At 46.2% G+C, this 22,315-nt stretch overlaps 1 protein-coding gene across 1 annotated transcript in view; it reads left to right on the top strand.

Moving 5' to 3' along the window:
- egf (epidermal growth factor) overlaps positions 1 to 22,315 on the top strand; it is a 210,417-nt gene that overhangs the window by 40,549 nt on the left and 147,553 nt on the right. Inside the window, exons 5-6 of the mRNA XM_085962213.1 lie at positions 4,502 to 4,732; positions 9,567 to 9,769. Coding sequence (XP_085818339.1) covers positions 4,502 to 4,732; positions 9,567 to 9,769 — 434 coding nt within the window. The remainder of the gene's footprint in view (positions 1 to 4,501; positions 4,733 to 9,566; positions 9,770 to 22,315) is intronic.

Genomic DNA, 22,315 nt, shown 5'->3' on the forward strand with positions numbered 1-22,315 from the left:
GTTCTTAAAGGGGAGGGTCGATCTTGCTTTGCAGCCACACCCTGCTCACTGGAGCCTTGAATCTCGGCCTGGGCAGACCTGTGGCTAAATCTAGCAGCCAGACACTATGGAAAGGGCCAGGGAGCGAGCACAGCGCTTCTGCGAGCGGGCTTTAGAGGCTCTGGTTCGCGGGGTGGAGCGTAGAGGATACATTCTGTACCCAGAGAGTGGCAGGAGGCCTTTGCCACGTGAGTACAGAAAAGTGTGGAGGGAGGTGGCTCAGAGAGTGTCCTCAAGCAGCATGGTACCTAGGACCCATGTGCAATGTAGGAAAAAGTTCAATGACCTCACTCGGGTCGTCAGGGTGAGTGCCTTTTTTTCAAAACCTCTTCATCCCTCCATCTCAACCTCACTTTATGGCCAGAGGGTCTTGAAAGCCCCAATGCCCAACACTCATCCAACACCTATGGCCCTTTCATCAAACACACACGCACATTCCACACTTTGCATACAGTAAGGGCTATTCAACCATGGGAGGCATTTCAGGCAAGATCATGGCTGCATATTTACTCAGACGCCGTCCTTTTTCTTGAAGGCCAAGCTGTCTCATAATAGGAGACAGCAGCAACAGACCGGTGGAGGGCGGCCTCACCTTCAAGCCCTCAGCGATCTTGAGCAGCACGTCCACAGGATTGTGGCAAGCCGGGTGATTGGTCCCATCGCCACTGGAGATGCCAACCCCGTTCTGGACAGCAATGGTAAGGTCATCACCTTCTTGTCCTCTCTCCTTCCACTTGTTCCTCACAACAGCAGCCTTTGATACTTTCAATCCAAATCACTAAATCGCTGCACTCATGCCTCCGTTGCTGCCACCCTGTCCTCACGCTAAAGCCACTCTTGTACCTCCCTGCTTTCAGATGGTGATTCACCAGGTAAGGAGACGGGCCCTCAAGCTGCCAGTGAGAGTGAAGCTGAAGGCGAGGAGGAAGAGGAAGCCGGACCATCAGCGCCACCCTCTACCGAGGCAGCCCATGCCCATACTGGGGGGGAGCAGGGGGGAATGGTCTGATGAGGGTGAAGCTCCAGGACCCAGCAGGCTGCAGCAAAGCGATGGGGGTAGGAAATCTCGGGGGCCTTCTCCCCGGAGGGAGAGTATGGCCTCGAGTCCTGCTGCACTGGACGCAGACGAGGAGTGGGTCCTCGCTGAAATGAGCGCCCAGGCGGAGCAAAGGCACACTGAGCTCATGGCTGCAGTGGCAAGGATGCCCGAATCCATTGAATCACTGGCAAGGAGCGTGGAGCACTTCGCTGTAGCACAGGCAGCTGCCACGCAAATGCTAAGTGCTGCAATGCAGTCAGTGGCTGGTCTCATGCAGACACAGATTGAGGCCACGCGAGCACTGACTGCTGCCACCCTCGCTGGATCGGGCAGATTTCCCCGGGGCTCTCACTGCGCCGCAGCAGGCCAGCAATCTGTGCTCCATCAGATTGCTCCGGATGCTGAAGTGCTGCCCTGTGGGAGTGCCAGTGTGTCGGTCAAGCAGGGAGTTGCTGTCCTCTCTCAAGATGACAGCATTCCTGCTGCCAACACTGGCACTTCTCCACTGCAGTTGCCAACACCTGTAGGACAGACTGCTGCCACCCATGCAGAGTTGGAGCAATCAGCAGCCGGGCCCTCCAGGCCCAGAGCTGGTCCAGGTCGTCCCTCAAGGGCATCTGCAGTCTCAGTTTCTGACACTCAGCAGCCTTCCCCCAGCCTTGCTCCAGCCACTGGGGTCCCATTACGGAGGAGCTGCAGGGTGGGAAGGGGGAAATTTCGCAAGGGAAACAGATCACCTTCGAAGGGCAAAAAGTAGGAGGTGTGCCAAAATGTTTTTTATTGTTTTATTGAAGGCCGAGGTTCATGGTCAAATTTTTGTTACTGTTTTGGACATTGTCTCCAGGTTGTGAGAGCCAGTTATTTGAATGACTGCTTTTTTTGTGTTTCTTCCTATTAGTTTGTCATGCGGAAATGAGACACAGTTTGTGAAATAAAGAAGTGTCTGTATTTAAAATGTACATGTTTGGTCTTTGCACTCATTGTTGCCTTGACCGGCTTAGGGGTTGCGGGATGGTTTCATTCAGGTTGTTTGAATGGCAGGCCATTCCCTCCGAGGGGGCCTAGAAGCAACTTGCTATGAGCCTTTGACGGACGGCCCTTCCACTTTGTGCCTCCCTCCCGCCTTGGTGCTGCTGATGATCATCCTCCTCATCTTCCTCCTCCTCCTCCTCCTCCTCCTCTGCTGGTGCTCCAATGTCTGGTGGCATTGGCTGGGTCCTGAGGATTGCAAGGTTATGCAGCATGCAGCACACAACAACGAAGTGGGAGACTCGCTCAGGCGAATACTGCAGGGCTCCTCCAGAATGGTCCAGACAGCGGAACCATTGCTTGAACATGCCGACTGTGTGCTCAACGATGTTCCTGGTAGCTTGTATCGTAGCTCAGCAGGGGTGCTGGGCGAACGGAGCGGTGTCATCAGCCAGGTGTACAGAGGATATCCCTTGTCCCCGAGAAGCCAACCTCCTGGGTGATGCGGTGCCTGGAAAAGGTCTGCCACAGAAGTCTGGCGCAGGATGAAGGCATCATGGCTGCTGCCTGGAAAGTGGGCATTGACAGCGAGTATCAGCTATCTGTGGTCACAGACCAACTGGACGTTTAAGGAATGGAAGCCCTTTTGGTTGCAGAAATCCTCGGCATTCTCTTGCAGCGCCCGCAAAGCCACATGCGTGCAGTCAAACACGCCCTGCACCATGGGGAAACCCGTTATCATCGCAAAGCCCGTTGTGCGTTCTTGCTGCTTGTCCGGGGTCATGGGGAAAGAGATGTACTCTCGTCTCCTTTTAAAGAGGGCATTTGTTACCTGACAGATGCAGCAATACACCGCGAACTGGGAGATATTGGCGATGTCCCCAGTAGCTGATTGAAATGAGCCGGTGGCATAAAAGTTCAGAGCCACTGTTATCTTCACTGCCACTGACAGAGACGTCCTGCTCCTCAGTTGAGGCTGCAGATCTGGCTGAAGCAGGTGGCAGAGCTCAGTGACCACCTCCTTGCTGAATCGCAGCCTTTGCAAACACTGCTCCTCAGACATATTAATGTAGGAGAACTGTTGGTGAAAAACCCTGGGAGGGTAAGGTCTCCTGTACCAAGGCCTGTTGGCCCTCCTCCATCTGGCCATGATTGCCACTCTCTCTCTGCATCTCTGTGCCCTCCGAATGTGATGGAGAAGGATGACGTTCCCATTCATTGCAGCCCCCATAATATCTGGGCAATCAAAGTTATGAAGGTCAAAAAGCAAAGTACCTGCAAAGTTATGGTCAGAAGCCAAAACTACCTCAGACAGCGTTGACTCAATGCAGAAGTCTCTCTTTCTCTCTTTGTCTCTCTGCAAATCTCTCTCTCTCTCTCTCAGAACGAGTGGTGCAAAAATGGCTACCACACAAAAGCCAGGAAGAGGCCCCCTTTAAATAGCGCCCCCCCAGCCCCACAGCGACTGGGAAGCGTTCCAGTCAACCTGTCGTTGGTAGCGCCAGGCGGAAAGGAGGGGGGCGCCACTGAATTTCCGGTCCGGGGCGCCCCAAGGGCGTTGCACTCGCGAATGACGTCACGATCTGTGTGTGTAGGAGATCGGGCGGTATTGTTTAGCGCCGCCGCAAAATGTCCGGTCAATTTCGCGAGAGGCGCAGATATCGCCGCGCCCGGGTGCTAATTGGTTTGCGCCCCACTTAGCGCCCTCTTAAGGCGCTAACGGGTGGTGCTACCAACTGAATTTTTCCCCCATGATGTGCTATCCCTTTGTCTAAAACTGACTTAAATCAGTTCTGTAGTACATCACATGGCTAATTTTGGTACAAAGCTGTTAGCAGTTATATGAGGCCCTAGTCTTTCTCTCTACCAAATAATTCCAGTTCTCAAGTTTGCTGCATTCTGTTTTCCTTGTATTGTTCTAATCATCTCCATACTTTTTCAACTGACCTGGGCTTGACTGCATAGAACAGTACTTTCACTATTCGAGTCATGTATATAAGTTCCATCTACATTAAGCACGCTACTTATCTATAACTAGCTTTAACCAGTACTATGGTTCATTACACTTATGCCAGTCACTCTTAGTTCTGCTTTTATATTTATTGTTGCTCAAGCAGCCTGTTCTGTATATTCAGCAGAATTCAGTTAATTCCTCTTGCTTATCTATACATATTGGGATTGATTTTAACTTTGTGCAATAACGTAAAATGGGCTGCTGATTCACAATCACCCATTTTACAGTAGTGTACTGTCAAAAATCTATCCTATTCTCTCTATGTAGTCACTGTAGCATTCTATACTAACTAACCCATGATGCTCTTTACCGATGCCAAGTTGTTAACGTATTATATTACACACTATCCTACAGCCAACCCTGCGTACCATCAAGTCCCCAGAAAAAGCTTTATAACATTACTGTGATAATTAATACAAACTGCATAATCTTATTCCAAGGTATATGTTTTGGGCTTCAGAAGGCTCTGTTCCAAGCATTCAACGTGCAACTCTAAATGCTAGCAGAGCTGTCACCATTTTCAAGACCGCCAAAAATGTGAAGACATTAACTCTGGATCTGATTGACAAGCGGCTCTTCTGGGTTCAAAGTGACGTTGAGAATATCTCGAGCAGCATCGGATCATGTGATTACAATGGAGATTCAGCTCATATCATCAAACAATCAATGCAGTAAGTGTCATGACAAAAATAATCAAGTTTATTTTTGCACCCCAGGACCAACTCTTCACTATTGCTCTCTTTTTTTTAATATATGATTTTGAATTGTCAAATATCTCTCCTCCATTTCAACACCATTTTTAATCTGGTGCACCTGTATTGAACATGGACAATAATCAACAGTATATTAATTCTGTGCACTTTATTAAATATATTAGCCTAGGTATTAGTTTTTGCAATATGACCATTGATGTGAAAATATATGGCCTGCTGTTTCAGTCGAGACATTAACCTCTTTATTTTAAAATGCCTTCATTAGAATAGAAACCAATGCAATATCTATTCAGTAATATCACACAGCATAATTTTTAGGCTACATAGATTATTCTTTTCTGTGCACTGCATCTACAGTAGTTTATTTCCATATACACTGAAGTGATGTAATTTGTAGCAAACTGCGAGGAGAGACTGCTGTGCTGGTATCTGCTTGTACTGGGTGCACAGACTGACACTACAGTTAAAGTTCGCCCAAGATTCAAAAAATTGTGGCAATTACAATTAGTTATGATTTTTTTACATAACTGCTTTATTTTTAGATGGATCAATATGACTGTGCAAGTACAATTCAAATTCCTTAACTTTAGGTTTTGAATCCATAAAATAACCTCTTGTGTGTGTTGTGTGCAGCAAGTCTTTCATCTACGCTATAACCATTGTGTGTTCCTGTCAAATTTCTTCTTCATTATTAGTTACGTCTTTGTTTTCCTCCTTTTCAATTGGTTAACTATAGGTTATTTTCAGTATTGACCAATCATTTCATGCAAGCCTTTCTCTTAATTTTCAATTCTCCCCAATCACTTCCCACCAAAAAAAAATTGTACACATCATATTCCAGCAAACAAAATTCTCCAAGTTGCAGCTGCTATGACAGTTCCTCGCTACCCCACAATATACACCCCTAAAAGTAAAACTCATTACGCCAACAGTTTGGCTCAGTTGGCAGCACTCTCACATTTGAGTCACATGATAGTGGGTTCTAGTTCTGCTCCAAAAATTCATACTCCAATGCAGTACTGAGGGTAGGCTGCATTGCTGCATGTTCCATCTTTTGGATGAGATGGTACACAGAGGTCCCACCTGTCTGTTCTGGTGGTTTAGGTTGGTGTTAAACATCCCTTAATCACAGAAAAACAGGGAGTTCTGATGACATTTTTCTATCAAACATCAGAAAAAAGAATACTTTCATCACATTATGGGATCTTGCTGTGGTCCTGAGACCCAGCAGAACCTGGTTAATCTCTTGTCTTTTGCAGAGTTCTGTCAGTCTTCCAGCAGAATTACAACAGGAGAATGGGAGAATCCATGAATTTCATGGCCCAATAATTTTGAATAACTTTTGTTTGTTGAAAGTGAATCTATTTCTGTAATAGAATATTCACAACATACTCCAAAAGAAAAAAAAAGGTTTGTTTATAATTTACAAGGATTATATTATCATACAGATTTTCCGAGTTCTCGCCCAGAGTGGGGTACCTTACCTGCCACCAGTGCATATCAGAAAGCTGCGGGTATACTGCCCTTACGTTAGATTTGTTAGTCTCTATAATAAAAGAAAGATAGAAAGAGCTTACATTTATATAGTGCCTTTCACGTCAGCTAATTAAGTAACTTTGAAATGTAATCACTGTTGTAATGTAGGAAATGCGGTAGTCAATTTACGCACACCAAAGTCCCACAAACAACAATGTGATAATGACCAGATAATGGCCCAGAAATTCATGTCGGGGGCTTCCCGCGGGTGCAAGCCCCCGACCTACACTTACATTGCGCGCCGACAGTTGAGGCCTGGGCCTGCGTGGATTTCCTGTCTGTGGCCCGGTCCAGCTCCCGGCGCGCTGTGCTTGCGTGACCCAGCGGCGTACTTAGTGCGATGCGTCGGCTGGGATCACGTGAGCACTGGGCAACCAATCGGAGGAGGGAAAAGTCCATTCATGAGTTTGACATAAGACCTGTCAAACTCATGAAAACTCCGGGCGCCCAAAACAGTACATAACCTGAAAATAAATTTTAAAAAAACATCACACTATTTAAATCAACTATAAATAACATTAAATAACCATTTTAAACAATAATTAAAATTTTTGAAAAAAATAATTTTATAAAAAATCGGAGCTAAAAATACACTTACCTTACTGTAAAGTATTTAAAAATAATAAACCTGTGGAAAAAATGTTCTAATTTTAATTAATTGACCACTTACCTTTTAAAATGAAGTCCTTACGTCTGCTTTTTTAATGTGTAAAAAGTGGAGGCCTTCACGCACGGGCAAACCTGTCAAAAAAAAGGAAGTTCAACGCGTACGCGCTGCCTCATACGTCGCACGCGTTTCACCTCTTAACCCCTGCTTTCAGGGGACCGGAAGTGCCGTTTTCCCGCGCATGCGTTGTGCATGCAAGAAACCGGCACTTCCATCGGGTCCACGCGTGAGTACCCCGTGCGTACTCACGCGTTGGGACCCGAATTACTGGGCCATTTTGTTTTAGTGATGTTGGTTGAGGGATAAATATTGGGTAGAACACGTCCACCAAAGAGGGAAGAAGGGGCCTCTGTTTAACGTCTCATTCGAAAGACAGCACCTCCAACAGTGCAGCACTCCCTCAGTACAGTGCTGGAGTATCATCCTAGATTTTCTGCTCAAGTTGCTGGGGTGGGACTTGAACTCACAGCCTTCTAACTCAGAGGCAGGAGTGCTACCAACAGCCACAGCTGACACAGATGTGGAAAAAGTGAAGAGAAATTACGCTTTCCTGGCCGGCCTCCCATTTTCCACCCTCCATAAACTTGATCTCATTCAAAGCTCTACTGCCCGATTCCTAACCTGCACCAAGTCCTCCTCATCCTGTGCTTGCTGACCTACATTGGATTCTGCTCCACCAATGCCTCGAATTTAAAATTCTCATCCTCATGTTCAAATCCCTCCATGGCCTCACCTCGCCATATCTCCATAACCTCCTCCAGCCCTACAATTTACCAAGAACTATGCGTTCCACCAAACTTGGCCTTTTACGCAACCTCCACTCCCTTTGTCCCACCATTGGCGGGCCTGCCTTCAGTCGTATCAGCCCTAAGCTCTGGAATTTCATCCCTAAACTTCTGTGCCCCTCCACATTTATAAAATATATAAATGCAAGTTATTGTTGTTGTTGAAATTGTAAAGAGGAAAAAGAGCAGAATATTACTTTTGTATGGATCACTGCATTAGTGTACAAATTGTAAAAATGTGTATCAGGGATAAAGAAACATCTGCTGGCCTTTTGTCTCTAGAATTTAAGTTTGAATCTAGGAACTAACCTTCCACCTAGAGTTTAAAGCCAATCCAGACTGATGGGATGAAAGTGTCTTCTATCTATTGGTTCCAAGGGAAATGGAAATGAGATGGGCAGTTTCAGTTCAGTTACTACAGAACATGGGCTCACACCACAAAACTGCCCTAATTTGACACCAATTTGCACTAACTGGCACTAAATTGGCAATCTCACTCAGAGAGGCCACGCGATGGTTGGTGTGGGAGTGTTAAGATGCCGTATAGGTGTTCTTTCAAGGGTCAAGCCTTAGTCCTTATCAGGTCACACCATAGTCTTCTCTTTTCTAGAGGAAAGAGTCCCAGCCTGTTCAATCTTCCTGATAGGTATAACCTCTTAGTTCTGGTATCATTCTAGTACATTTTTGGCACCTTCTCCTCTACTTCTATATCCTTTTTATAATATGGAGACCAGAACTGTTCACAATACTCCAAGTGTGGTCTAAACAAAGTAAACATAAATTCTCTGCTTTTCAATTCTATTCCCTCTAGAAATGAACCCCAGTGTTTTGCTTGCTTTTTTATGGCCTTATTAACCTGCATCACTACTTTTAGTGATTTGTGTATCTGTACCCCCAGATTCCTCTGCTTCTCTACCCCATTTAGACACTATTTTCAAAGGAGTATGTGGCCTCCTTATACTTTATACCAAAATGTAGAACCTCACTTTTATCTATATTGAAATTCATTTGTCAATTACACGCCCATTCTGCAAGTTTAGTTATGTCTTCCTGTATTTTATTGCAGTCTTTCTCAGTATTAATTATACCCACCAATTTGGTGTTGTCCACAAATTTAGAAATTGTACTTCCGATTCCCAAGCCCAATTCATTTATGTAAATGGTGAACAACAATGGTTCAAGCACTGATCCTTGTAGAACACCACTTCCCAAAATTTGGCAATCTGAGTAACTATCTTTAACCCTACTCTTTGTTTTCTGTTTAGTTGTCTGCTTCCTATCCATTCTGTTACTTGTCCCCTGACTCACATGTTCTGACCTTAGTCATGAGCCTACTATGTGGTACCTTATCAAAGGCCTTTTAAAAATCCCAATATATTATGCCAACTACATTACCCTTGCCGACCCTTTCTGTTACTTTTTCAAAGAATTCAATAAGGTTGGTCAAGCATGAACTTCCCTTTTGGAATCCGTGCTGACTATATTATATTTTCAATTTCTAGATGTTTTTCCATTAAACCTTTGAGTAAAGATTCCACTATCTTTCCTACCACTGACATTAAGCTAAATGGCCTATGGTTCCCTGAATTGTTCTATCTTCCTTTTTAAATCTAGGAATCATAGTGATTGACAATCATTAGAGTACAGAATCTTGTTTTTTGTACTAAAATGCATTTCATGGGGAGGAAGTATAATTACTTGACCTAGTGTATGAGAAGGAATTGGCACTGTGTGAAACTCAAGAAGAAAAACAAAACACAATATTTGTCCTCATTGTTTGCCGTGCCTCCTTCTGTCTGTACAGTCACCAGCCATTTGGAATGTCTCTCTTTGCTGAGCACGTGTACTACTCAGATTGGAAGACTGGCACTATTCGGCGAGCGAACAAGTACACTGGGAAAGACGTAGTTACCATCAGCCCTAAACCGTCTTTTTTGCCTCCAGCTGATATCAAAGTGGTGCATCCCTTCCGCCAGCCAGCAGCAGAATCAGACACACAATTATCAGGTAAAGACCTTCAACCAACAATTTTACAGTAATGGCTTTATTGAAGCTTTTGTCTATTTAGAATGTTCTGTAGCATTGCAATGCTCAGCTACAGGTAATAATCTCTGGATTATTACCTGAGCCATGTGCAAATTGGCATAGGGACAAACAGATTAGAGGTTTAAATGTATGGCTGAAAGAGTGGTGTGGGAGGAAGGGGTTTCAATTCATGAGGCACTGGCACCAGTACTGGGGAAAGAGGGAGCTGTTCCATTGGAAAGAACTCCACTTAAACTGGGCTGGGACCAGTGTCCTGGCAAATTGAATAACTAGGACAGTAGATAGGGCTTTAAACTAATAAGGGAGAGGGAGGGTTCAGGTAAGGGTAAATTTACACGTCTAAAGAGAAAAGTCAAGGCTGTAGAGCAGAGTAGCAATCTGGGTAAAATCAACCAGATTGTGTCAGGAGGGGACAGAGAGTTTAACAATGGTAATAGGACATTAGCGACTAAGGCCATAAAGGGAAAAATAGTAAAAAGTTAAAATTAAAGGCACTATGTTTGAATGCATAAGCATTCATAACAAGATAGATGAATTAATGGCACAAGTAGAGATAAATTGATTTGATCTAGTAGCCATTACTGAAACTTGGTTACGGGGTGACCAAGGTTGGGAACTAAATATTCCAGGGTACTTGATTTTTAGAAAAAGATAGGCAAAATGGAAAAGGAGGTGATGTAGCCCTGATAATAATGGATGAGATAAAAGCAGTAGCGAGAAAGGATCTTAGCCCAGAAAATCAGGATGTAGAATCAGTATGGGTGGAGCTAGGAAATAGCAAAAGGCAGTGACGTAAGAAAACTACTAGGCACTTGGTCTGAGTATTAAACAAGGCTTTAATCAACTGTTTTTCAACATGGAGATCTAGTTGTGTCCTTCACTAGTTCCTGTTAAAGAATGTCCTGCACAAGCTGGGCCCATGCCCGAGTATTTATACTCTCCCTGGACAGCACCACCAGCAGGCCACCCAGTATTATTTCCCAAGTCATTTCCACATGAATGACAAGATTCATGTCATTCTTCCCGCCTGAAAGATTGGAAGTCCGGTGGCTATCTTCTGCCGATTAATCGGACTAAGAATAGATGCAGGCATATGAGGGAAGAAGCAATTCTGTTAATAAAAGAGTCACGAATTAATTCCTCCCGGTACTGCTCAGCTGAGACAGCTTTGAGGTTACAATCTTTGCTGAGCCTGCGAAGCTCTTGAAGGAATTCGTCAAGTGATACCCCGGGTTGTTGTCGAGTTGTGGCCCGTAGGTGCCGAGCAAAAATTTCATTTGGGGCCTTAACATTTAGTTGCTGTAGTGTTTGGATAGCGGAGTCATAGTCTACACAGTCTTCGATATAGTCAAACACATGAGGGGATACATAATTGGCAAGCATTCGTAACTTATTAGGAACATTCTCACCACACTCCTCGAGGAAGTTGCTGAAGGTACGATACCAGTGTTTTCATACCTTAGCAGCTATAAGTGAATTCGAGTCCAGGTCCAGACGGGTGGGTCTGAGTAGTTTCTCCATGATGGATTGATTACTACGTCCGAGTTCCCTTCTACAGTTTGAATCGTAGCTGTCTGTTCCCATATCTCTCAGCACGTGGAGCGGGTTGCAGTTGATTAAATTGATGTAGGCTTTAATCAACTGTTTTTCAACATGGAGATTTAGTTGTGTCCTTCACTAGTGCCTGTTAAAGAATGTCCTGAGCAAGCTGGGCCCATGCCCGAGTATTTATACTCTCCCTGGACAGCGCCACCAGCAGGCTGCCCAGTATTATTTCCTAAGTCATTTCCACATGAATGACAAGATTCATGTCAGGCAGAAAACACTGGTGGGAGTCATTTATGGGCCCCCCTACTAGTAGTTACAGCGTTGGACAGAATATCAATCAGGAAATTAGAGGAGCATGTAACAAGGCTACTGCAATAGTTGTGGGGGACTTTAATCTTCATATAGGCTGGGCAAACCAAATTGGCAAAAGTGGCTTGGAGGATGAGTTCATGCAATATAATCAAGATAGTTTTATAGAACAATATGTCGAGGAACCAACTAAGGAACAGGCTATTTTAGATCTAGTATTGTGTAATGATACAGGGTTAATTAGTAATCTTATAATTAAGGATCCTGTGGGGACAAGTGATCATAATATGATAGAATTTCTTATTGAGTTAAGAACATAAAAACATAAGAAATAGGAGCAGAGTAGGCCATTTGGCCCATCGAGTTTGCTCCGCCATTCAATAAGGTCATGGCCGATCTTGTACCTTAACTCCACTTTCCTGCACTATCCCCATATCCCTTGATTCCCTTAATATCCAAAAATCTATTGATCTGTCTTGAATATACTCAACGGCTGAGCCTCCACAGCCCTCTGGGGTAGAGAATTCCAAAGATTCTCTGCCCAAGATTTAGAGTGATGTGGTTAACTCTAAAACTAGGGTCTTAAATTTAAACAAAGCCAATTATGGAGGTATGCGAGATGAGCTGGCTAAGGTAGATTGGGAAATTAGATTAAAAGATATGATGATAGATAAGCAATGGCAAACATTTAAATTAAAAAAAATCATAATTTTCAACAAATATACATTCCTTTGAGGAATATAAACTCCACTGGAAAAATGGTACAACCATGGTTAACTAGAAAAGTTAAAGATAGTATTAGATTAAAAGAAGAGGCTTACAATGTTACCAAAAAGAGTAGTAAACCTGAGGACTGGGAGGGTTTCAAACATTAGCAAAGGATGAGCAAGAAATTGATAAAGACAGAGAAAATAGAATATGAGAGTAAACTAGCAAGAAATGTAAAAACAGATTGTAAGAGCTTTGACAAGTATGTAAAAAGGAAAAGATTAATGAAAGTAAATGTAGGTTCCTTAGAGGCAAAGGCAGGAGAAATTATAATGGGGAATAAGGAAATGGCAGAGACATTAAACAAATATTTTGTATCTGTCTTCACAGTAGAAGACACAAAGTACATACCAGAAATAATGGGGAACCAGTGGTCTAATGAGAGCGAGAAACTTAAAGTAATTAATATTAGTAAAGAAAAAGTATGGGAGAAATTAATGGAACTAAAAGTCGACATATTCGCTGGACCTGATGGCCTGCATCATAGGATTTTAAAAGAGGTGGCTGCAGAGATAGTGGATGCATTGGTTTTACTCTTCCAGTATTCCCCAGATTTTAGAACAGTCCCTGTGGATTGGAAGGTAGCAAATGCAACCCCACTGTACAAGAAAGGAGGAAGAGAGAAAACAGGGAACTATAGGCCAGTAAGCCTGACATCAGTAGTAGGGAAAATGCTAGAATCTATTATTAAAGACATGGTAACAGGGCACTTGGAAAATCACAATATGGTTAGGCAGAGTCAACACGGTTTTATGAAAGGGAAATCGTGTTTGACAAATCTATTTTGAGTGTGTAACTAGCAGGGTAGATAAGGGGGAACCAGGGGGTATAGTATACAGGTATTTGGATTTTCAGAAGGCATTCAATAAGGTGCCATCAAGAGATTGTTACACAAGACTAGGGCTCATGGGTATGGGGGTACTATATTAGCATGGATTGAAGATTTGTTAAAGGACAGAAAACAGAGTAGGAATAAACAGATCATTTCTGGGATGGTGGGATGTAACTAGTGGAGTGCCACAAGGATCAGTGCTTGGGCCTCAGCAAGTTACAATCTATATCAATGACTTAGTTGAGGGGACCAACTGTAGTATATCCAAATTTGCTGATGATATAAAGCTAGGTGGGAAAGTAAACTGTGAGAAGAATGCAAAGAGGCTGCAAAGGGATATAGACCTTAAGTGATTGGGCAAGAGGGTGGCAGATAGAGTATGATGTGGGGAAGTGAAATTATCCACTTTGGTAGGAAGAATGGAAAAGCAGAATATTTTTTAAAAGGTGAGAGATTGGTAAATGTTGGGATTCAGAGGGATTTGGGTGTCCTTGTACATGAAGTATAGAATGTTAACATGCTGGTACAGCAAGCAATTAGGAAGGCAAATGGTATGTTAGCCGTTATTGCAAGAGTAACAAACTCTTGCTACAATTATACAGGGCTTTGGTGAGACCAGACCTTGAGCACTGTGTACAGTTTTGGTCTCCTTACCTAAGGAAATATATACTTGCCTTAAAAGGCAGTGCAACAAAGGTTCACTAGATTGATTCTTGGAATAAGAGGGCTGTCCCATGAGGAGAAATTGAGTAGAATGGGCCTATACTCCCTAGAGTTTAGAAGAATGAGAGGTGATGTTATTGAAATGTATAAAATTCTTAGAGGGCTTGAGAGGCTGTTTCCCCTGGCTGGAGAGTCAAACTAGGGTCATAGTCTCAGGCTAAGGGGTCGGCCATCTAAGACTGAGGTGAGGAGACATTTCTTTGGAATTCTCTACCTCTGAGGGCTGTGGATGCTCAGTTGTTGAGTATATTTAAGACTGAGATCGATAGATTTTTGGGCACTTAGGGAATCGAGGGATATGGGGATCGGGCGGAAAAGTGGAGTTAATGTAGAAGTTTAGTCATGATCTTATTGAATGGTGGAGCAGGTGCGAGGGGCCGTATGGTGGACTCCTGCTCCTATTCCTTATGTTCTTAGGTTTTTATGTTCTTATTAATGTTATAAATTGGACATAGTGGGCGGAACTTTCCGGGGTCTATGCAGGCGATTGGAGGTGGGTCGGGAGGGAAATTTGAAATAACTTGGAGCGGGTTGGTAACCTGCCGTCATCCCGCCCCCACGCACCTTTCCATCGGGCGCATTTGCCAGCATGGCTGCGACCCGAGGCGACCGAGCTAATTTAAATGATTATTAGGTCCTTGTCAGACCTTTAAAGCTCTTTTTAACCCTTCTTTTCAAATTTCCCTGGATCACCACGGGAACCATGTCTGTGAACCTAAGGCAGAAGCTGAGTGTCCATTGATCCAGCTCATTAGTCCACAGCATGGAAAATGCAATAAAAACTCCCACCTGACACCTGGTCACTTTCCTAAGGCAGATGCTGTTACTGAATTAATTGTCAGCACAGATTTAGCTTTCTAGAGGTTGCAAGTCTTTTCAGCAAAGTCGGGATCCACTGTCAGCTCATTGGTAGAATCTATCACACCATTGACAGCTTGCTTCTCTCATCTCTACTTGACCTTCCATCTATTACATAAGCATGGCTGCTGTTTATACTGTCTCACCTTGGTCCTCACAATTGGACCACGATGAGGCCCAAGACCAGCAGAACCAATAACAACACCACCAACCTTCTCCTCAACCACCTGATGCTACACAGGACAGAGGGCATCAGCGCAGGGCTGCACCGCGCCGGAGGCAATACCCCCAACACAGGGTATACAGGCAGAGGATGAGTCTCCTCAACATGGCTGAGCAGCAGTGCCAAAGGAGGCTCAGGCTATCACGCCAAGTCATCGCAGACATTTGCACATTGCTCGAGCAAGGCCTGCAGCCCAGAGGACCTGGTGGACACGCCTTACCACCGGTCTCAACTTCTTAGCCTCAGGCTCCTTCCAGGGATCTGTAGCAGACATTTGCTGTATTTCGCAGTCGGCCGTCCACAGATGCATCACACAGGTCACCGATGCTCTCTTTGGCAAGTCAGCCAATTATATCAACTTTGCCACTGATGAAGCCAGTGTTACTGAGCAGGCGCTCAGCCTTGCCACTCTGGCTGGCTTCCCACAGGTGCAGGGCATCATCGACTGCACACATGTGGCCATCAGGGCACCCCATCATCAGCTGGGAGTTTTTGTCAACCGCAAGGGCTTCCACTCCCTCAATGTGCAGCTGCTCTGTAACCATAGGAAGATCATCATGCATATGTGCGCTAGATTCCCTGGCAGCTGTCATGACTCTTTCATGTTGCGCCAGTCTACCCTCCCTCAGTTCTTTGCTCCTCCAAACAGACTTTCCGGCTGGCTGCTTGGAGACAAGGGCTATCCACTGAAGACGTGGCTCATGACACCCTTGATGAGGCCAAGTACTGAGGCCCAGGAAAGATATAATGAAAGCCACATTTCCACCAGATATGTCATAGAGCAGACAATAGGCATGCTGCAAATGTGCTTCAGGTGCCTTGACAGATCTGGAGGAGCCCTTCAGTATGCACTAGCCAGGGTCTCCAGAATCGTCATGGTCATAGCACAGCAATGAGGATTAGCGCTGCATGAGGAGCAAGGCTCAAAGCGCACAGCCTCTTCAGAGGAGGAGGAGCAGGAGGATCAGCTGGAAGATGAGGAGGAGGAGCAGGAGGAACCTGAGGTCCAGATCCCACCAGCACCCAAGCACATTGCTGACTGGGAGGCCAGGGATGGTCTCACCATGGCCAGATTTACTTAACTTCAGGCATTACACCCATATGGCTGCCACATGCTGCGCCAGGTTGGCACCACCCCACAGCAACACCATAAAGGATCACTACAATGACCAAGCCATTCCTTTCACACTGATTGCTGGAGGTAACATTATGGGGCCGATTTCCCCGCAGGTGCGGGGAATTGTCGGGTTCCCCGAATGTCGGGGTTCCCACACGAATCTAAATGGGTCTGCCACATCGAAGCAATTTTCCCTCAATTGGCCAATTCATTTCCAGTGTGTGGGAACCCTTGCTAATTGACAATTTCCAGTCAGAAAGCCCCACAATATGATGTCATCATTCGTGGTGCTTTCAAGGTCCACAGCAAGCACTGCATCCTCTGAAGGCTTCCAAATGAACCATACATGATGGCAGAGGAGCCTGCAGCAGCTGTGGCCAGTGCCAGACCCCGAGCTGCCTCCAAATTCGACGAGGCTTCACTGCAGGCATTATTGGATGGGGTTAGGGCCCACAGGGAGGTCCTCTTCCCTAGGTCAGGGAGGAAGAGGCCTCCCACTGAGACCAAGGCTGCATGGATGCAGGTGTCAGCAGATGTCAACTCGCTGGGAGTCACCAGAAGAACCTTGGCATTACATCTCTAACTCCTTCCTTTACTCCCCCACAATACCATCCAGAGCCCCCGTCCCCACTGTGGAGGAGGAAGAGGCTGTGCAGCCAGACTCCTCAGAGGAAGCTCCAACCTCTGAGGGCGCAGCGCCAGCAGAAGTAAGCGCACCCAGCACCGGTGCAGACACTCACACCTCGGGGGGACCTTCGGGACATAGAGTAGTGTTGTCACCTGGTGTTTCACAGCTCACAAGTGAACATCAGCAGATTGTGGAGACAGGGACAGCAGTGGAGAGTCCTCGTTGGAGGGCGCAGGACTCTGCCAGCTCAGCTCAGCTGCATGTTAACCCTCTGCCTCTGGGTCCATCCGTAAGATCAGAGGTGATGGAACTCCATGCACAGATGCAGGAGTCTCTGGCAGGTTTTGTCTCTAGGGTCGCTGCGAGTGTGGAGCGAATGGAGGAGTCCATAGCAAAGATGAGCTGAGCCTTTGCGTAGTCATTGGCGCATGAACGCATCACCATGGAAAGGTTGGCACCCTCCATGGAGGAGATAAGTCGCCAGGGTATGGAAAACATGGTGAGTGTTCATAATAGAATAACATTTCTTGAGGAGCGATGGGCATCTATTAAACAGAGAAACCAGACCTTCATGGAAGTCCTTCTGAGTAGGACTGCCAGTGCAGATACAGGTCCCCATGGCCCCCTGATGCGCAGCAAGGTGCTCTCAAGGCTCATCCAAGCGCTGGCCCCTTCTGGCCTGTGTAGCTTCAGGTGACTGAGCAGTAGCTTGGCGCTCCTGCTGCTGATGCTGCTGTTGCTGGTTCTGCTGCTGACGCCTCTGCTGCTGGAGATCCTCTAATGGCATGAAGGGAAGGGAAAAAAGGCCTCCCATACTTCTGGTAGATGCCTCCGTTGAGGAAGCGCTGAGTGAGGGTGCCGAGCGGTGCTTCCCAGGAGCTCACACTGGAGAAGTGTGTGGAGCTCCAACCTTCCACAGCTGTGCCTAAGCCTTGACAAGTTGCCCCAAGCCTGAAACAACAAGGTCCTGCAACCTACAAATGCTGTCTGATTCAATCTTCTCTTTCCTGATTGACCTGCAGCTGAAAGTAAGCGAGCCGATATTGTTCACGCCAGGTTTCATCAGCGGTGTTCCCACCAGGCGTGTTTAGCGTGGGAAAAGGCTGAAAGTAGCAAGGGCCCCTTAAAATGGCATTATAGATGCCAATTATTGGTGATTAGGGTGCCTAAAGACCAGTCCCGCCTGCTGCGGGCGGGACTGATTCGGGTCGGATTGAAACGCCGGGGTGAAAGTTGGACGGGACGGGGAATCTGGCGGGGGGGGAGTCGCGACCCCCTAATTTTGCGATTTTCCCCCCCCCACACGCCTGAAACCCCGCCTGACGGCTCCAGGAAAATCACCCCTATGTCTCACCATTCACTCCAACTCACTAAACTGCTTCCAAAGTTGCACACAAATTTGGCCAGTGGTGAAAATAAATATTATTATCTGTGACATCAGAGTAACGGAAACTTTACACAAACATTTATTAAAACACCCAAGTGGTTACCCTTGTGCATCTACTTGTGCTTCATCTTTCTCTTACGTGTGCTTCTACAAACTGCTACCCCTGTGGTTTCAGCAGAGGTAAAGTCAGCCTGCTCAATTCCCTGCTACAACTGCATAGATACTTTTGGTGGACGTCCTCTGGGTTTTGGAGCCTGTGATGGCCCCGCCAATGTCTGCTCCTCCTGCGACTGTGCAGGGGTAGACTCGGCCATCGCGATCCAAGGCAGCATGTGGGGCTCTGACTGAAGGGGCGGGATCAACAGGGGAGAAGTGGGAGCGCTTTGAGAGGGGTCTCCACTTCCATGTCCCCTCTCATTATCATTCCTCTCATGGGCCACCTGCACTTCCCTGCTAGCAAGGAGCTGGAGAGCACCTTGCTACACAGCAGTGGGGCCACGTGGACCCAAGTTTACATTGACACCCCTCCTAGACAGGAGGACTATGAGCGTCTGCCATTTATTCTCCATACATAGCCATCTATTCTCCACAGATAGCCATCTAGTCTCCATAGAGACCATGTGTTCCTGTGAGTGGTGCATTAGCTGCTCCATGCAATAGCCATCCTTTCCATGGAAGAGCCTACAGTCGCCATCGCCTGCGGCACGGCGGTGCTCATGTTGGAGATGGACACCTCCATTCGATGAACATTTGCAGACATCGCGGTCACAAAACCTGTAAGAGCCTCCTACACTTCTTGCTGCACCTCCAGGATCACCGTCTTTCTGAATAGCCCCAAGGTTCAGCATCTGCATGCAGCTGAGCAGAGCTGGGAGTGTCCTGCACCCTCCGGCGAGGAGTCTCTGCTGCCGTCTCTGTCTCCACCATCTCCTCTTGCTCACTTGTGACTTGTGACACCTCAGGTGATAACGTTACTCTATCTCGCATGGGACCCACCCAGGTGTGCGTATCTATGCTGGTGCTGGGTGCGCTCATGTCTGGTGACGCTGTGCCCTCAGAGGCTGGAGGCTCCTCTGAAGAGTTGTCTTCCTCCTCCTACTGGACAGTGGTGGGAGGGGGGGCACTTGATGGACCTGTGGGAGAGTAAAGAATTGAGTTAGATATATCATATCAAGAATGGGTAAAGATACCATTATGCACATGATGAACATTCACTGGCTGTAGACATCAGTCCCCATATGAGTGACTACTGTTTGCCATGTGGCTGTATGAGATGTAATTCTGTCTCCACGTTGCTGAGATGTCCCCCTCTCTCCATCTCCCACCTCCAGCTGCTCTGCAACTCCTCTCACTTCCAGGGTGACTGCCTCTGCTGCTATTAAGGACGGATGGCCACGTCCGGTTCTCTCCCTCTCCCTCTTATTGTGAGCTCTCTTCTTCAGGGAAGGAAAGAAGAGAAGGTTGAGGGAGAGTGATGGAATGAGTGTAAGGAATGGATGGGTTACATCTTTAGAGGAAGACTATGATGGATTGGGGTGGCAATGCCAAGTGGCCTCTTTGTATGTTGTTAGTTGGTATGATTGCATTAGGATGAGGGTGAGTGTGAGGGATGGTTAGTCAGATGGGGATGTGATAATGTAGACAGAGAGAAAGGGATGGGTGGACATGCAAGGCATTTTGGTGTGAGTAAGGATGTGCATTTGCAGGGTTGGGAAGGCAGAGTGATGGGGATGTGATGAGAGGCGCAGCAGGATGAAGTTGAGTGTGGTTTTGTACTCACCTTTCCTGATCTAATGAGATCATTGAAACATTTGCGGCACTGCACACAGGTCCTCCGGAGACATCCCTGCTGTTGACCTCCTCTGTTATTTGGAGCCAGGCTCCTTTGGTCTGCTGGGGAGGTCTCTTGCGCCCATTGGAAGGGAAGAGGACCTCCCTGGGTGCTCTCACTCCCTCCACAAGCATATGGAGGGAGTCATCGGAGAACCTGGGTGCAGCACTTTGTCTCGTGCAGTCATGTTTGTTAGTCTTTCCAACGCTGCAATGGTCGTCATCAGATCCGCACCATTTAATAGGGCTGGGTAACGCGCAGGGCTGGCTTAATAGGCGCCATTAAGGGAAAGTCGATCTCAGGAGTGGGATGAAATGAAGAACAGGGTCGCATCTTGCCACGGCGACCGCCCGCACCCAACCTGCCCAGGTACAGGAAATTCCGGCCATTGAATTTATAAAACTGTACATTGATTTATAAAATGGTGATGGATAATTAATTCCTGTCTGGGCATCAGAGTTCTAGTTGTGTGAAGGTAAATTGACTGCGGTTTTATATTTAAAATTCCAAATACAACTTTGAATGATATAACATATTAGCTACACATGAAGCAGCAAGTTATAATGAGCAGTGGCACAATGACCGCCTAGGTCAGTCAGAAAGTTCCCACCAACATTTAACCAGCTTGTCAATTTGTATATCAACAGTCTGCTCCCTGGCTGTATTTAATGTGCTGGCTACTGAACAAATTAGTATTGAGAGGGAGGAGGTACTAGCGGTTTTAGCGGGCTTAAAAGTGGATAAATCCCCAGGCCCAGATGAGATGTATCCCAGGCTGCTGTGTGAGGCAAGGGAGGAGATTGCAGGGGCTCTGACACAAATTTTCAGAACCTCTCTGGCCACAGGGGAGGTGCCAGAGGACTGGAGGACAGCTACCGTAGTACCATTATTCAAGAAAGGTAGTAGGGATAAGCCAGGGAATTACAGGCCAATGAGCCTAACATCAGTGGTAGGGAAATTATTGGAAAACATTCTGAGGGACAGTATTAGTCTCCACTTGGAGAGGCAAGGATTAATCAAGGATAGTCAGCATGGCTTTGTCGGGGGGAGATCATGTCTGACCAATTTGATTGAATTTTTCGAGGGGGGTGGCTAGGTGTGTGGATGAGGATAGTGCAGTTGATGTAAGGCTTTTGACAAAGTCTCGCATGGGAGACTGGTCAAGAAGGTAAGAGCACATGGGATCCAGGGCAACTTGGCACAATGGATCCAAAATTGGCTTAGTGGCAGGAGGCAGAGCGTGATGGTCAAAGGTTGTTTTTGTGACTGGAAGCCTGTGTCAGGGATCGGTGCTGGGTCCTTTGCTGTTTGTAGTGTATATTAATGATTTAGATATGAATGTAGGAGGTATGATCAGTAAGTTCGCAGATGACACAAAAATTGGTGGAGTTGTAAATAACGAGGAGGGAAGCCTCAGGCTACAGGACGATATAGACGGGATGGTTAGATGGGCAGAACAGTGGCAAATGGAATTTAACCTTGAAAAGTGTGAGGTGATGCATTTTGGGAGGACTAACAAGGCAAGGGAACACACATTGGCCCAGAAATTCAGGTCTCCACGGGTGAGTACGCATGGGGTACTCACCCGTAAGCCCAATGGAAGTGCCGGTTTCCTGCATGCACTGCGCATGCGCGGGAAACCGGCACTTCCGGTCGCTTGAAAGCAAGGGTTAAGAGGTCGTACGCGTGCGCGGCAGAGGCTGCGCGTGCGCATCAAACTTATGTTTTTTTCACAGGTTTTCCCGGGAGGGTAAGTCTCCAGAATTTACACATTTAAAAAGCAGGCGTAAGGCCTGCTTTTTACAAGGTAAGTGGTGAATTAATTAAAATTAAAACATTTGTTCCACAGGTTTATTATTTTTAAATACTTTAAAGCAAGGTAAGTTTATTTTTAGTCCCATTAGAAAATAAAATTATTGTTTTCAAAAATTTAAATTATTGTTTAAAATAGTTATTTCATGTAATTTATAGTTTATTTTAAAAATGTGATTTAAAAAAAAAAATTATTTGAAGATTTAGTGATGTTTTGGGGCCGTAGTATTTATAAGTTTTGACAGCTCTTCCTGTCAAACTTATGAATGGAGCATTCCCTGCTCCGATTGGCTCCCCATGGCCCACGTGATCCCAGGAGACGCATCGAACTAACTGCGCCTCTGGGATACGCAAGCACTGCGCGCCGACAGCTGGAGCAGGCCCAGGATCGGAATTCCACGGGGGCCCACAGCTCAACGGCCGGTGCACTAGGTAAGTGCAGGTCGGGGGCTTGCACCCGCGGGAAGCCCC

The sequence above is a fragment of the Somniosus microcephalus genome, chromosome 2 (assembly GCF_052327205.1).
Source record: "Somniosus microcephalus isolate GS21.2 chromosome 2, FLI_Smic_1.0, whole genome shotgun sequence".
NCBI classification, from domain to species: domain Eukaryota; kingdom Metazoa; phylum Chordata; class Chondrichthyes; order Squaliformes; family Somniosidae; genus Somniosus; species Somniosus microcephalus.